General features: G+C 48.8%; 1 protein-coding gene across 1 annotated transcript in view; it reads left to right on the forward strand.

Annotated features, from left to right (window-relative positions):
• LOC142774648 (uncharacterized) overlaps positions 1-14,322 on the forward strand; it is a 166,048-nt gene that overhangs the window by 58,943 nt on the left and 92,783 nt on the right. The window contains exon 6 of the mRNA XM_075875266.1: positions 4,913-5,088. Within this exon, the coding sequence (XP_075731381.1) occupies positions 4,913-5,088 (176 nt within the window). The remainder of the gene's footprint in view (positions 1-4,912; positions 5,089-14,322) is intronic.

Below are 14,322 nucleotides of genomic sequence, written 5' to 3' on the forward strand. Positions count from 1 at the left end.
CCCCACAAATCATCATCATCATCATCATCATCATCGCTTGTGTAGTCACAGTTTTCGAGATGCGTCTGATATTTCAACTTCCATCGCGCATTTCTTGTCAGTGGTAATGTGAAACTAAGTGCATGCTGAATAATTACATAAAGACCAAGTATCGTGCGGGTCGCAATATGTGTGCAGTCTGCGCGCTTTCACATGTGCACAAATGATAGCGTTCGATGGTCTTGCCTGAATTTCGTTCTATGTAACCACTAGAACACTTCCTTTTGAGGCCATTCCTTTTCTTTCCATAGCTGCGGTAACAGATGCAACCAGCAACGTGAGTGTAAGTTCTCTTAGCACACGAGTCGGCATCGACTACTCACGTGGCATGACATCACGCCGGCCTCTGCATTTTCTCGACAATGGCTGCCAAGGTTTTAAGCGATCACCAACGGGACTTATATGAACAAATACGTGGGTTATCCGAAATGATAACAAAAAACAAAAAAGCGAAGCGTCTGAGGTGTGTTCGTTTCGTTAGCTCCGTGTTCAAGTCCTGTAGCCCTGCATTTTTTTTTTTCATTTTTATTTCTGCGTTAGGATGCTGAACGAGAGTTCACAAAACTTGGTTGCACCGCGTGACACGGAGATGGGCACTTTGTTTTTTTTTTTTTTTTGGGGGGGGGGGGGGGGGAGTCCGTGTCAATCAGTGCCACTCGAACGTTTCATTCAGCATTAGCTGTCTCTGACGCCCGAAATCAATGAAGCGTTCGGGATTTACCGGACTAGATAACAATTTATGAGGATGGATACATTTTTACCAACGGCTTTCGATAGTTATAGTGAAATGTTTATTTTTCTCTGGACTACACTGAGTTGTTAAAAAGAATGCGTTCAACCTTCTTTAAAAACAGGGCTAGTTCGGGGATGGGAACTATGCGCTGTTTTCCACATTTCACAATCGTGCATTTTAAAATGGCTCGAAGTGTTGATTAGAGAGTTGTGTATATAAAGAAATTTAGGCAATTACCGTTTTAACGTGAGATATCAGTAGTTATCTTTTGATAAAGAAATTAGAGTGTTGAGCGCCCGTTTTTTTTTTTTCAAAATTTCCGCACCATACGTCAGAAACACTTCCCTGTAGTCAATCAAGTGGCTGAATCAGAGTAGCTGAGGCCTAAACATATACATGTCTTCGAGGTCTGTTCGTTATAGCCTTGACCAGTGATCCAAAAGTTGGTCGAAGCCGTTGGTTACCAAATTTCACTGTTCATTACACTGCCTTTTACTTTCCTAAAAACTTGCCAAATGTTGAAATGCAGCATAGTCTCAAATCGGCAGCCACCGTAGTAGACCTGTAGGCCTTGTAATGATTGCACTGAACACAAGGGGCATTGCTCTATGAATTCAAAACTATCGTCTTGAAACCAGTAGTTGAAATCCTTTTTTTTTCTAAGAAATTCTGCTCTTTGGCATATGTAGTAATACACGGCTTCATAAATACACAGGCGTTTTTTTTTTCCACGTATGAAGCCTAATAGTGCACATGTTAGAACTGCCCGCGAATTCAGCTACAAAGGTCGGGTGGTCGGTTGAGCCTGAGGCTTGGCACTACATAGAAAAACGGTTCTTCCCGTATTATTAAATTACTCTTAACGATTACACAACCACCACACTTCCCGCGCGGAGATGCATGTCCAGCAAAAAAAAAACTCGCAAAAACAAAATTTGGGTGGCTACGCCACCTTGAAGTTCCCGCACCAGTCGCGGTGACGTCATAGATTTTGATGGTGTCTACAAAGGGATTGCGCAGCCAGAGACTTTACGCACCAAGTTTCAAGAAATATCATTGAGCTGACTAGGCCAAAATGAACAAAAGAGCTTTCGTTGGGACATTCAAAAGTGAAGCCTTTGACATTGATCTTCTTATCAATTATAAAACATATGGCGATGGGCCCTTGTGCTCAGATTTGGGTTCACGCTTAAGAACCCCAGTTGGTAGAAATTTCCGGAGCCCTCCACTACGGCGTCGCCCATAATCATATGGTGGTTTTTGGACGTTAAACGCCGCATATCAATTATCCAGACACATGGCGCTGAAAATAATCACAGCTAGTGATTTTTTATACTGTAATCTGTGACTCTAAACTTATTCACGGTTTCACTGCATAGCCACGCTTTGAATGTAGCCCGGTACGATTCCACTGCAAGTGTGTTACGGTCACTTCGCAGGAGGAAGAGGAGGAAGGAAGTCTAAGCGGAAAAACAGGGAGGTTAGCCAGTTCTTAGACCGGCTGACTACCCTGTGCTGGGGAAAAGGGTGAGGGGAATGAAAGATGTTAAAAAGAAATGTTGTGAAGAGAGGGAAAAATTACAAAAAAAAATCGCGACAGAGGAAAGGCAACTTCGCAGACTGGGTAGCCACGAAAAGGGCACGATGCATGATGGGAACCGCGGCAATGCCGCACCCTGCAGAGGGTTGTTACAGGTGGGTCCTTTTTTTCTCTTTTCGATATGGTAGTCTCCGCAGCATCTGCAGTACTGTATAGATTTAGTCAGGTCAAGTATGGTCACCTTCGACTGGCACCTTTGAAAATGAGGCGCGCAAAAGAAAAAGAACTTGGACCATTAATAAAAACGCTTCCCCGGGATAACGCAGAGGAGGAATGCCGCCTCGTGGTTGTTGGTCGCCGTGTTGTCTTGACAAACGAGGTCTGGAAAGACCCAGTGCTCCCATCTCGTGCACTCGGTTAGTGGTGGAAGTCGCACATACTCCATCTCGAGCCGCGAGAAAAATTGAGGACCGCGAGGTGGTGGGAGCCAACCAAGCAGACTGCCATGCATATCGTATTATAAATAACTACAGAGCGGTCACTCGTTGCCCCCCGAAGTCTTCTGTACGGGTGCCAATGACTGTCATCTATTTTGCATTGCGGGTGAGCGAGGTCTCGAATGGATTTTTTTTTCCCGAACACGGGATGGAGTCGGCAAGCTCTTTCATGTTCCGCGCGTGTATTCGGTGGGTCAAAGTCAATGTCAACCACCCCATCGCTTCAAGGTGGTAGAACTTCTTGTTTGTTAACAAAAAAAAAAAACGTTTTCTTTCGTACTTTCTGTTACAATAAAGGAAATGAAAATGCTGATAGGTTTCCGTAGTAGTGCCTCGTTAAGAAAAACGACTTCTTATTCCTAGTGACGAGAGAGAGAGAGGGATAGAGAGAAAAATGGAGAAGAAAGGCAGGTGCGGCGGTGAGGCTGGGCCTCCCCGTCCCAACGTGGGAGCGGCCCGCGATCCTACCCCTATAAAACGGGGGTAGAATCCTTCAGGACCCCAATAAACGTTTTTCATTCATCCAAGGCAGGGAGGTTAACCAAGCTTGGCTCGGTTGGCTACGTAGAGTTACAGGCAAAGATGCAAAACGAAGCTGAATTGCACATCCGAAATGATTCATTGAAAAAAAATGCAATGAATCATATCACGAATTCATAACTACCTCGTTTAGCCCTCTGTATTACAGTTTTCTAGAAAAATAAGCATTGCCCCTTTGTTTTTGTCTTGCAGCGAATAGGTGCCTTGGGAGAAAGATGCGAGATTGGTCTGCTACCCTACGTTTGGGAGAGTGTTGTGCATGCTTTGTTAGCGACGGCTAGTGTACTACGTTGCTGAGTCACAGATGCGCGTAATGGTTGATAAAAAGTATTACAGTAAACCTGAACAGCGTTAAAGCGTGTCCACTTGGGTTGATTGTCGAAAGGAAAACCACACCGCACTTGGTAATTACCCATTGTAATAAATTGGAATTCCCACGAATGTCCTCGCAGTTCGGCGCTTCCGTCTGGTGTGATATTTTTGTATTTCGCAGCAGATCGTATTCCGTTGCTCTTGCACGTGTGTTGAGAACAAGCGTAATAACCTTGACCCTATATAACTGTCAAATGTCGTTGCGGCTAGCACGGGGTCTGCAGGTCTTATGACGTCGCATCCGATGGAGAGAGAACCCTGGCGGCAAGCGTGCGATAAGGTGGGCGCTATCGTGAAGATGTCGGTGTCGTTAGTTCCACCGAACCCGCAACCTCGGCAAAGATGGCTGCCTCTTGATTGATTTCTGGGGTTTAACGTCCCAAAACCACCATATGATTATGAGAGACGCTGTAGTGGAGGGCTCCGGAAATTTCGACCACCTTGGGTTCTTTAACGTGCACCAAAATCTGGCCACACGGGTCTACAACATTTCCGCCACCATCGGAAATGCAGCCGCCGCAGCCGGGATTCGATCCCGCGACCTGCGGGTCAGCAGCCGAGTACCTCAGCCACTAGACCACCGCGGCGGGGCATGGCAGCGTCTTGCTAGGATATGTAGGGTAGCATAGGCGTACACAGGAGTCTCTATTGGGAGAGGGGGGTTCATTCAGCGCCCCCCCCCCCCCCACCGATTCTCTCATCGACCTGTCTGTCGAATCCGAGATAAAACAATCTGCGGAATCTATAGGACAGTGATACGATGACGTGCTTCTTACGAAGGTCTGGCATTGGTCACCGGTTTTCCAGGGTAAAGGCGGCACGGCAACGGCTCTTCTATCGCAACATATGTGGTCTTTGGTCTGGCCACCATAATCGTAAAAACTATCCGTTCCCATAAACCTCCGCATAAAAAAATGACGTAAGAGGCCCGACTGAGTGAAAATTCGGGGCCAAATTGTTGCCCCCCTTAGATGAAAGGAGACCCGTATGCACACCTACGCCTACAAGTGCCAAAAATTCTGGTCCATACCAATGCGCGTGTGACACTACACACGTGCGGCATACTTTGCCTTCTAGTTCCAGACGATCAAACGTTCATGCGCTTGCAATAGTGACATACCTAAATGCCATGGGGGCAACGCGTTTTCGACTGATGTATTTCGTTCTTCTTTCTTTCTTTCCCACATACAGTGACAATTCAGTGCAAGGCCCGCGAGATGGTCGCCATGGTGAAGACGAGCAAGATCTTCAACGGCAAGGTGTACGCCAAGGCGAGACCCAACTCCTGCGTCACTGACGTCATCAACAGCCTCGACTTCCAGATACGCATGGCCTACCACGAGCTCGACTGCGACGTCAAGCAGGAGGTCAGTCAGGTCATGAAATTTCCTTATCTCATTTTTGAATATAATAAAGCATCCTAGCGGAGCGCTACCGATGTCGATGCCGCCTTCTGCCGACAGCGCATGCGCTGAATATGCCGTGCTTGCGCGTTCTGTGACAGGGCGTGCCGGTGTGGGTATACAACGATCTGTTCTCGCTAGTATGCTCTATTGCGATCAAACCGTACTTCGTTCTAGTTCGTTATTGTTGCGATTGCAATTACGTGGACATGCTCGACGAATTTGCCGTCCGTCGGATTTGCCATCGCCGTGATGTTCCGTATAAAGTTCAAGTGACAACATCACCTCACGCATCGTGTGTCCTACCCGCGAGTACAATTCAGAGAGCGCTGGCGACAAACCCGGTCGAAGCAGAGACAAATCGAGCCGGCAATAGCCGTCGCACGGAGAACGCTAATGATAAGAACCTCCGGCGTGTGGGTACTGTCGTGGACATCTCCTCAAACAGAAGTGAGACGCCCCGCCCCTCCTATGAAGGGAGCCGGGAATAGCTGGGCAGAGGGGGGCGGGGGGGGGGGGGGAGTGACGCTGCGTCGCTTGAGCTGCCATGGTGAAGTCTGATAATAGAGAGTTTTATACTGCGTACGCTGCGTACGTGGCGGCGTTGCGTGCGTAAGGACGCCACGTTCTGCGTAGTGCGCATGCGCAGACCGCAACGCGCACGTATCGCATTACGTACGCAGCCGCTACGCACGCACGCATGTGATGCGTGCGTGCGTACGTATGAGGTGACCGCGCCGCTCTCGAACAAGTTCGCGACAGCGCGAGACTTCGTTTTGCAAAATGGCGGCATCGAAGGCAAGCACCGACCGGCTCTGTGGCTTAAAATATGGCCATAATCTGGCTATAACACTTGGATTGGCTCACATTGGCTGTCAACAACACGTGTTTCTATTTTGATCTACCAGATGGCGCAACACGCTTCTCGCTCGTTACGTACGCGGGTACTACGGCGTACTAAAAGCCGATTAGTGGCAAACGACGCCACGTAACGCAAGGCGCTTGCGCGATGTGTACGTACCACCATTCCGCAGTACTAAAACTCTCTATTAAGGCGGTCGACAGCGCTGAAGCGCGCGCTGTTTCGGCAGACGTCAGCAAACGGCCCTATTTCTTGACGGTGAGTCGACAAGCGGCACCAAAACCGCCTCGCTGCCAGGAACGGCCTTACGCCAGCGTTTCGTGGAGCTGCGCGAGATGGCAATCGAAAAGCGTTAGCTGTTCTCCTTACTTCGCATAAAGCCCCGCCGCGGTGGTCTGGCGGCTAAGGTACTCGGCTGCTGACCCGCATGTCGCGGGGTCGAATCCCGCCTGCGGCGGCTGCATTTTCGATGGAGGCGAAAATGCTGTAGGCCCGTGTGCTCAGATTTTGGTGCACGTTAACGAGCCCCAGGTGGTCGAAACTTCCGCAGTCCTCCACTTATGCGGCGTCTCTCATTATCACATCGTGGTTTTGGGACGTTAAACCGCAGATATCATCATCATTACTCTGCATAAAATTGGTTTTTGTTGCTATCCCACTCATTAGTTCGCCGTTGCGGTGAAACAGTAATATTAGTTTGAATTTCCTTAAAGAGACCGTGACTAACCCCCGCATTCTAGAACGTCCCTTCACTCAACGCTTCACCTTCACTTGAGAAAGCCGATGGGAGCGCCGTCTCTAGGCACGGCAAGTCACTGCATATCAGCGATAATCTGCTGCGATCCTTGTGTAGCGCAGTATCATTTTCAGCCGAGCAGCGGCGCAGTGCTCGACTCTGTCAAGTGAAGGGTGGAAGTTGAGTCGAGGAGCGTTTCTGAATACGGGGGTAAGATTATGATAGGGCGTCCACCTTTCTGAAAAGAGCAGCGTAACTTGGTGATGCTTGCACTGGAAACGTTTCTGTGCGCATGCGCGAGATGCGCAGCTGGCCCCGCCGTCGTTAAGACGCTGGCACAGCGTGCGGTCGACGCTCGCACGATGTATAGCTGAAAATAGAGAGTTTTAGTACTGCGGAATGGTGCTACGTACGCATCACGCAAGCGCCTTGCGTTACGTGGCGTCGTTTGCCACTAATCGGCTCTTAGTACGCCGTAGTACCCGCGTACGTAACGAGCGTGAAGCGTGTTGCGCCATCTGGTTGATCAAAATAGAAGCACGTGTTGTTGACAGCCAATGTGAGCCAATCCAAGTGTTATAGCCAGATTATGGCCATATTTTAAGCCACAGAGCCGGTCGGTGCTTGCCTTCGATGCCGCCATTTTGCAAAACGAAGTCTCGCGCTGTCGCGAACTTGTTCGAGAGCGGCGCGATCACCTCATACGTACGCACGCACGCATCTCTTGCGTGCGTACGTAGCGGCTGCGTACGTAACGCGATACGTGCGCGTTGCGGTCTGCGCATGCGCACTACGCAGAACGTGGCGTCCTTACGTACGCAACGCCGCCACGTACGCAGCGTACGCAGTACTAAATCTCTCTAATGAGGAAGGCTGTACGTAACACGGTGCACATTTCGATCTATGGTGAAACACGGAAGCAAGAGAAAACGTGTGCCACCGTTCTGAACTGGCGCGCTTTCGCTGCTGACAGCGCTAATTATTCACGACTCCCATCGTTAAAGGTGCTAATAGCCGGCATCTATCACGCCAGGTGGTACCATTCCTTCCGACAGCTAGTCCAAAGACAACCTCGCCGTTTCAGTCATGCACGCGCCAGCGGATTTTTCTTGCAATGGCACGTGCACGATCCTTCGGCTCACGCGCTCGTGCCTTTTCAATGCCGGTCTACGCGCAAACCACGAAGGTCAATAAATATTCGGCGTGCTCGGGACGACGCTAATTATCCTCCCTTGTACCTGGATGTGTTTGCCCACTCGCTTTTTTTTTCAGCCCGTTTGTCTCGTGACCACGGAATGCGTTTGCGATAAAGTCAGGGCACGAGCTTGGATTCTCACTTGGTATCCTTCATTACTGCAACTCGCCTGTTAAGAGTTCTAATGATGCCGAAAGCACTACCTCTGTTTGGTTACGCATAGATTGTGTGTTTTCCACCTGCCGTGTGTTGTCGTAACTGCTCTCCCGTATCAAGGTGAGCTATACGATCGCGAGGGCCTGCAAAACTTAGCGAGGAGAGTCGCTGACGTGCTGTAAAGCCTCTTTAATGCCACAGTCATCACTCGGAAAACGGTGGATAGTGTCGTCCCGATGTCGCTATAGCAGCAATCTAGATGATGAGAGTGGTTTTTAATGGCGCAAGGGCCAATTGATGGCCAAAGCAACAATCTTGAAAGGTGATCCGACGTTGAATGAAGAAGATTAAATTGTAGACAAGTAAACAGTTTTTTTAGTAGTGTACACCTCTTCAATATATATATATATATATATATATATATATATATATATATATATATATATATATATATATATATATATATATATATATATATATATATATATATATATATATATATATATATATATATATATATATTACCGGTGGGTCTCACATCTACCTGTTTCCTAGCATGAGTCCTTGCCAGTAGGAAAAGTGCAGCGAACCGAGACGAAAGTTTACATAACGGCTCTGCCCTGAGAGAGCGCGAATCGCCGCGCGAATTTCAGAGAAAGAATAAAAACTAAAAAAAGAAAAAAAATCCTCTCCTTGGTTCACAGCGGAAGAGGAAGGTACGGAAAGCGCATATACGTATGCCTCATCCCAAACGACCAAGCAAGCGCGACGGGGTTCCATGATACTGCGCGCTTTTCGTTTCCTGGACTTTTTTTCTTCCCCTTCCCAGCCGCATACGAAACTATAGTGTGCTCTTTTTCTTTTTTTTTCCTCTACGTGAATCTGGAGTCAAAGTCAGTCGCGTGCGCTGCGGCAGTTATGCTTGGGCTGACATTGAAAGAAGAAACTGCCTTCAAATTGTTTCCAAATGCCGCGTTCCGTCTCGGTAAAAGCGTGCAGTGCGGTCGAAAGCATGGAAGCTTCCTTCCGCTGAGACTTCTTCCGGAAGGGAAGGAAAGCGTTGGATGCCGCAAATTCGTGGTCGACGTTGCACGGTTCTCAGTGATGAATCCGCAGAACGGCATCAGATACAAGAGACGAACGAAGGTGTCACACGTGTTCGACGAATGAAAGGAAATTTCAGTTTTCGGAGATGAGAGCTCGTGATGCTGGGGGATACCTGCTTCGTCTACCGTATTCCCCGACAGGGTGCGCACTCTAACGAAGAGTCGTACACTGGTGTTGTTCGGGAAATAGGCTTCAACAAGTCAAGTAGCGGGATAAGTCGTTACTAAAAGTAGCTCTTCAACGGGAATGTTTGCGCATTCGACCTTAAAGAAAAGGCCGAGAGGTCAACTATAGACGCACGTCCGGTTCGCTACCCTGCATTGCCGAAAGGGATAGAGTGACGAAAAGAGAGACAAAAGAGAATAGTGAGGTTCACTGAATTACGTACACATTTCGGAGAGCGCATCAAGTAGATACAAAAAAAGAACGATCGCATAGACGTATTTGCCATAAGTACTTCAGAAACGCTTTCTTATGGGGTTCTTTCAAAGAATGGGAAATGCCAGCTACATAAATCTCCATTCTATTTTAGTGTCCCGTAGTGTTCGAGTGAGATTCGTTAGATAAGCGTTGTTCTCGCTATGCATTTTGTTGTACATTGCGTATCAGCTGTGTATATGATTCTATGCGTGTGCGTGTGCTTCGCGGATGAATGTTGTGATAAGGTGTAGCCTGTCACCAGACGTATGGTTTAGCCGGGCGAATAGCAATCTTTTAGGAATGGTCATCACAGGGCCGCAATAGTAATAAGGGTTGGGGCCTAACGTCCCTAAACTACTTTATGATTATGAGAGACGCCCTAATGGAAGGCTCCGGAAAATTTCGACCTCCTGGATTTCTTCAACGTGCGCCTAAATTTAACTACACCATGGCCTCTAGCATTCTTAACTCCACCGAAAAATGTAGCCGCCCCTGCCGGGATTCGATTCCGCGACCTGCGAATCAGCAACAGAGACTCATAGCGATTAGACCACCGTGTCAGGTTCCACAACGCTTCGAGAAGTTGTGCCGTGTCGTTGCACTCGAGCCTTCGTGTCGTGTTTGAACAGCCCGCGCGTACCACAACAAACAGCATTTGCAAGGGACCACCACGTGACCACGCAGAAATGCGCCCTTCAACGATGTGCACGCTTTTAGACTCATGGCACGTTTCGGTCGAGAAGCCATTAACACGCGCACAGAAGGAATAGGAAAGGCCAAACTTCGAGCGAGTTTCTCAGAGGAGCGCGTGTCCTGGGCTCTTCAAGACGCGCACGTCCCACCGTCGTTTGTGGCGCCATCAGCCTAACGTAATTGGTATCGGGTTTAAGTGGCCGTGGACCTCCGCATCGAAGGTGAATAGAGTGCAGGGGCAAGCGCTCGCTTTCGTGACTGGCTGTTAGACAAACGCTGAACCGCCGATTTTTCCGGCTGTTCGCCGTAAGGCGGGCAGCGCCGGCGGTTCGCGAAGTGTTTGACGACTCCCGAAGGTGTTGCCAATGTTCAGCGCTTGCGCTCTCTTCCTCTTTTTTTCGGCGCGATTTTTAAAGGCACGGGATCCTTTCCCCAAACATAACAACACTGAGCGAAAGCCGGGCGGCGAGCCCGGAGTTACGCTTATGCGCGCCGTAAGAACCGGTGGTGTAGCTGGCTGCGATGGGAAACGATACCACTACCTAACGTATACCCGAGGCGGAAGCTCTATTAATGAGGCCACGGTTGCGGTCGCTGTTACAGGCTATAGCGTGCAACAGCAGTGCACATAGTTAGCGTAGCAAACGTGCGTACGTACCCAACGACCCCCGTTCCATAGGTTGTGATGAGAGAGAGAGAGAGAGAGAGAGAGAGAGAGAGGAAAAGCACCAGTGATATTGAGAACACAGAAAGCCAAGAGCTTCTTCCTTTTTTTTTTAGGATTCGAGGAATAAAAGGCATGATGTCGTCAGTGGTTTATTTGTGTGTTGTACGTACGCTACTCGTGTGCAGGATTGCCAGTCTTGCTTTCGCAATACTTGGCTTGACTTCGCGTGACAACAGGGGTGTGCGGTTTCGCCGGCCACGTCCGCCGGCGTCAGTCCACGTTGGTGGAGGTACTGTGTGCCGCTTATGGTGCAGTATCACGCAATTTGTGGTCGAGGGTGGTGCTGTGTGAACTTCGCGTCACCATTCGTCTTTCTTTCGTCCATCCGTGGGGGCATCGCCCGCTGATCGAGTTTCTTATTTTCGTTTTTTTGTGTTACCTTTTTTTTATTATCTGAGAAGCGAAAGTCGAGGAAGTGGTTTTTAGTAACTGGGAGAAAGAAACTGTATTGTGACAGTCATGTATGAAAGGGTTTAAATATTGTCAGCCGGCCCTCTGCGTGGTCTAGGGGCTAAGGTACTCGGCTGCTGACCCGCAGGTCGCGGGATCGAATCCCGGCTACGGCGGCTGCATTTTCGATGGAGGCGAGAATGATGCAGGCCCGCGTGCTCAGATCTGGGTGCACATTAAAGAATCCCAGGTGATGGAAAGTTCCGGAGCCCTCCACTATACGGCGTCTCTCATAATCATATGGCGGTCTTAAGACGTTAAACACCACATATCAGTCAATCAAGAATGTCAGCCGCTAGTTTAGCAGCATGAAGTTACAATTTCAAACAAGAAAAAAAAGAAGTGGTAGATTTCTCAGAAATGAAGTGTCGTGTTGAGGGGGGCTTCTTCCTGCTGCGTGATTCGAACCTGAGACCAACAACTTGACAGGGTGGGTGGTCAGTCTACCAGCTGAGTTCACCTGTAGGCTAACAAGTTAGAATAAGCAACAAAAAGGGGGGGTGGTGGTATACGAATAGAAGTATTTAACGTTAAAACCACGCGTCTTGACCCCTCAAGAAATGAATGCATGCAACAACCTCCTCGGCTACGCCACTGCTGAAAGTCTAAGGTAAACGGTCTTATAGTTATAATACAGTATGGTGTAGTCATAGCGTATGATCCGCACCCAAATTCTGCCGCCGTCATTGTTACCGGAACCGCTCGGTCCTAGAAACGCTGTCCACCTCTTCGGGAATCGCACCCAATTCCTGCTGAATCTCAGCAGCGCAGCACAGTGCTACTGATTGATTGATTGATTTGTGGGGTTTAACGTCCCAAAACCACCATATGATTATGAGAGACGCCGTAGTGGAGGGCTCCGGAAATTTTTACCACTTGGGTTTTTTTAACGTGCACCCAAATCTGAGTACACGGGCCTACGACGTTTCCGCCTCCATTGGAAATGCAGCCGCCGCAGCCGGGATTTGAACCCGTCACCTGCGGGTCAGCAGCCGAGTACCTTAGCCACTAGACCAGCGCGGCGGGGCGCACAGTGCTACTTCGGCCGGTATAGGACCAACGTTGGGAGCACGGCAACTCTCGGAAAACGTCGCGCAGAGCGCCGCCGGCGTTGTTTCCGAGTCGCGGTTGCAGGGCCTCGAAAATTTGAATGTCACGGTCATGGGAGCGTATATGAATTATGAATGTGGGCTCCGTGTTCTTGTATTTATTTATTTCGCATGTCTTTGCTTCGCCGTCGAACCACGAGTCCGCCATTGAGTTTGTCTGTGCGGTGGAGAACAAACCAAAAAAAGAGAAAAAAAAGGGGGGGGGGGAGGAAGATCGTGTGCGTGTCTGTGAGAAGCGTGCGAAGCAAGGGGTTTCACTGAGTCTTGCGTGGCGACGGCACCCTTGGCTGATTTCGGTTTCGTGAGCCGGCCACTTTTCGGCTCCGAGGTGCGCATATACGGTATACGAAAGCTTGTGTCCGAGAGAAGGAAGCCGAACAAGGCGTAGCGTCCCGAAAAAAAAAAAAAAAAAAGATCGACGGACCTTGCAGTGAAGGGGACCAGGAAGGAAGATCCTTTGGTGGTCCGCGTGGAAAAAGTGGACGCAAGAGTGCGAAGCCAGGGCGAAGGCGTAATCGGTCCTTTCTTATATACACAACACTGCTGTACTTGCCTGTTGGTGCTTCTCTTCCCTATTGTTTGGTTTCTTAGCAACTCGACTCATTCGGCTTCTACGAAAACGCCGAGGAGCAGGGCCAGAGGGAAGACGTTTCGCAGTGTTCCGAGTGCTGCCTCGGCCAAAAGTTTTGGTCGAAGGCAGCGCTTACACGTTCAGCTGTATTTACTGTCAGGCCATACGCTTTTTGGGGATCTGCGCAAGAAATTATCGTAATTTGCGGAAGATTCCTGTACCCTACAGACGATTTTACGTAAAGCCGAATGGATCACTGAACAAGCGCGTTTTAAGACATCGTTGATGGAATTAAGAAGAAACGGACATGGGCAGGGCACACAGCACGTAGGCAAGATAAGCGCCGGTCATTAAGGGCAGCTGACTCGATTGCAAGTGAAGTCAAACGGACTGTGTGGAGGCAGAAAGTTATGTGAGCTTATGAGATTAAGAAGTTTGAGAGCGTAATGTGTCCACGACCATCGCAGGAGCAGGCGAATTGGCAGAACATAGGGGAGCCATTTGCCCTGCCGTGGGCGTAGTCATGATGATTATTATGATTATGATGATGATGATGTAATGAACATTGCCTCTACCACCTAAGGCTGTTAAGAAAACGCTTTTTTTTCTTCTTTTTGTACATCCCAACGTGAATTTTTAAGTTCATATAAAGTCGAATGCATCAATTCAATCATTTTCATGTGTGAACATCAACCATAGCACTGTTGTTTGGTTTGGTTAGCGACCCAATATGGCGGCACCGAAAACCATCTGTAAAATAGTCTATACCAGCTTCGCATTTAAACTCTTAAGCTCCGACAGGCACGCCATGACATTCGTTAAAAGAAGCCTGCTTTACCTGCTCAGTACGAACTCAGACTATCTTTCCCCTGGTGTGTGTCGCACAGCAGCATTACATAAAGCGCGCGCGCACACATACACTCATGTATATCAGTTGACGAACGAAGGGCAATGTGTTTTATAGGCGTGTCGACGGTCGAGATGCATCCTTGGTGCTACATAACTCTTGTTCAGACGTGCGTCGATTTTTTTCGTACGCGCATTTGTAGACAAGATCTCTTAGGATGCTCCTGCTCCGTCAGAATCGGGACACATGCGAACCTGCGTAACCTGAATCGCTCTCAATCTATAACCACATTTTAACTTGCCTTATTTTTTTTTCTTGTCTGTCC

Source organism: Rhipicephalus microplus, chromosome 10, assembly GCF_043290135.1.
Source record: "Rhipicephalus microplus isolate Deutch F79 chromosome 10, USDA_Rmic, whole genome shotgun sequence".
Taxonomy (NCBI): Eukaryota; Metazoa; Arthropoda; class Arachnida; order Ixodida; family Ixodidae; genus Rhipicephalus; species Rhipicephalus microplus.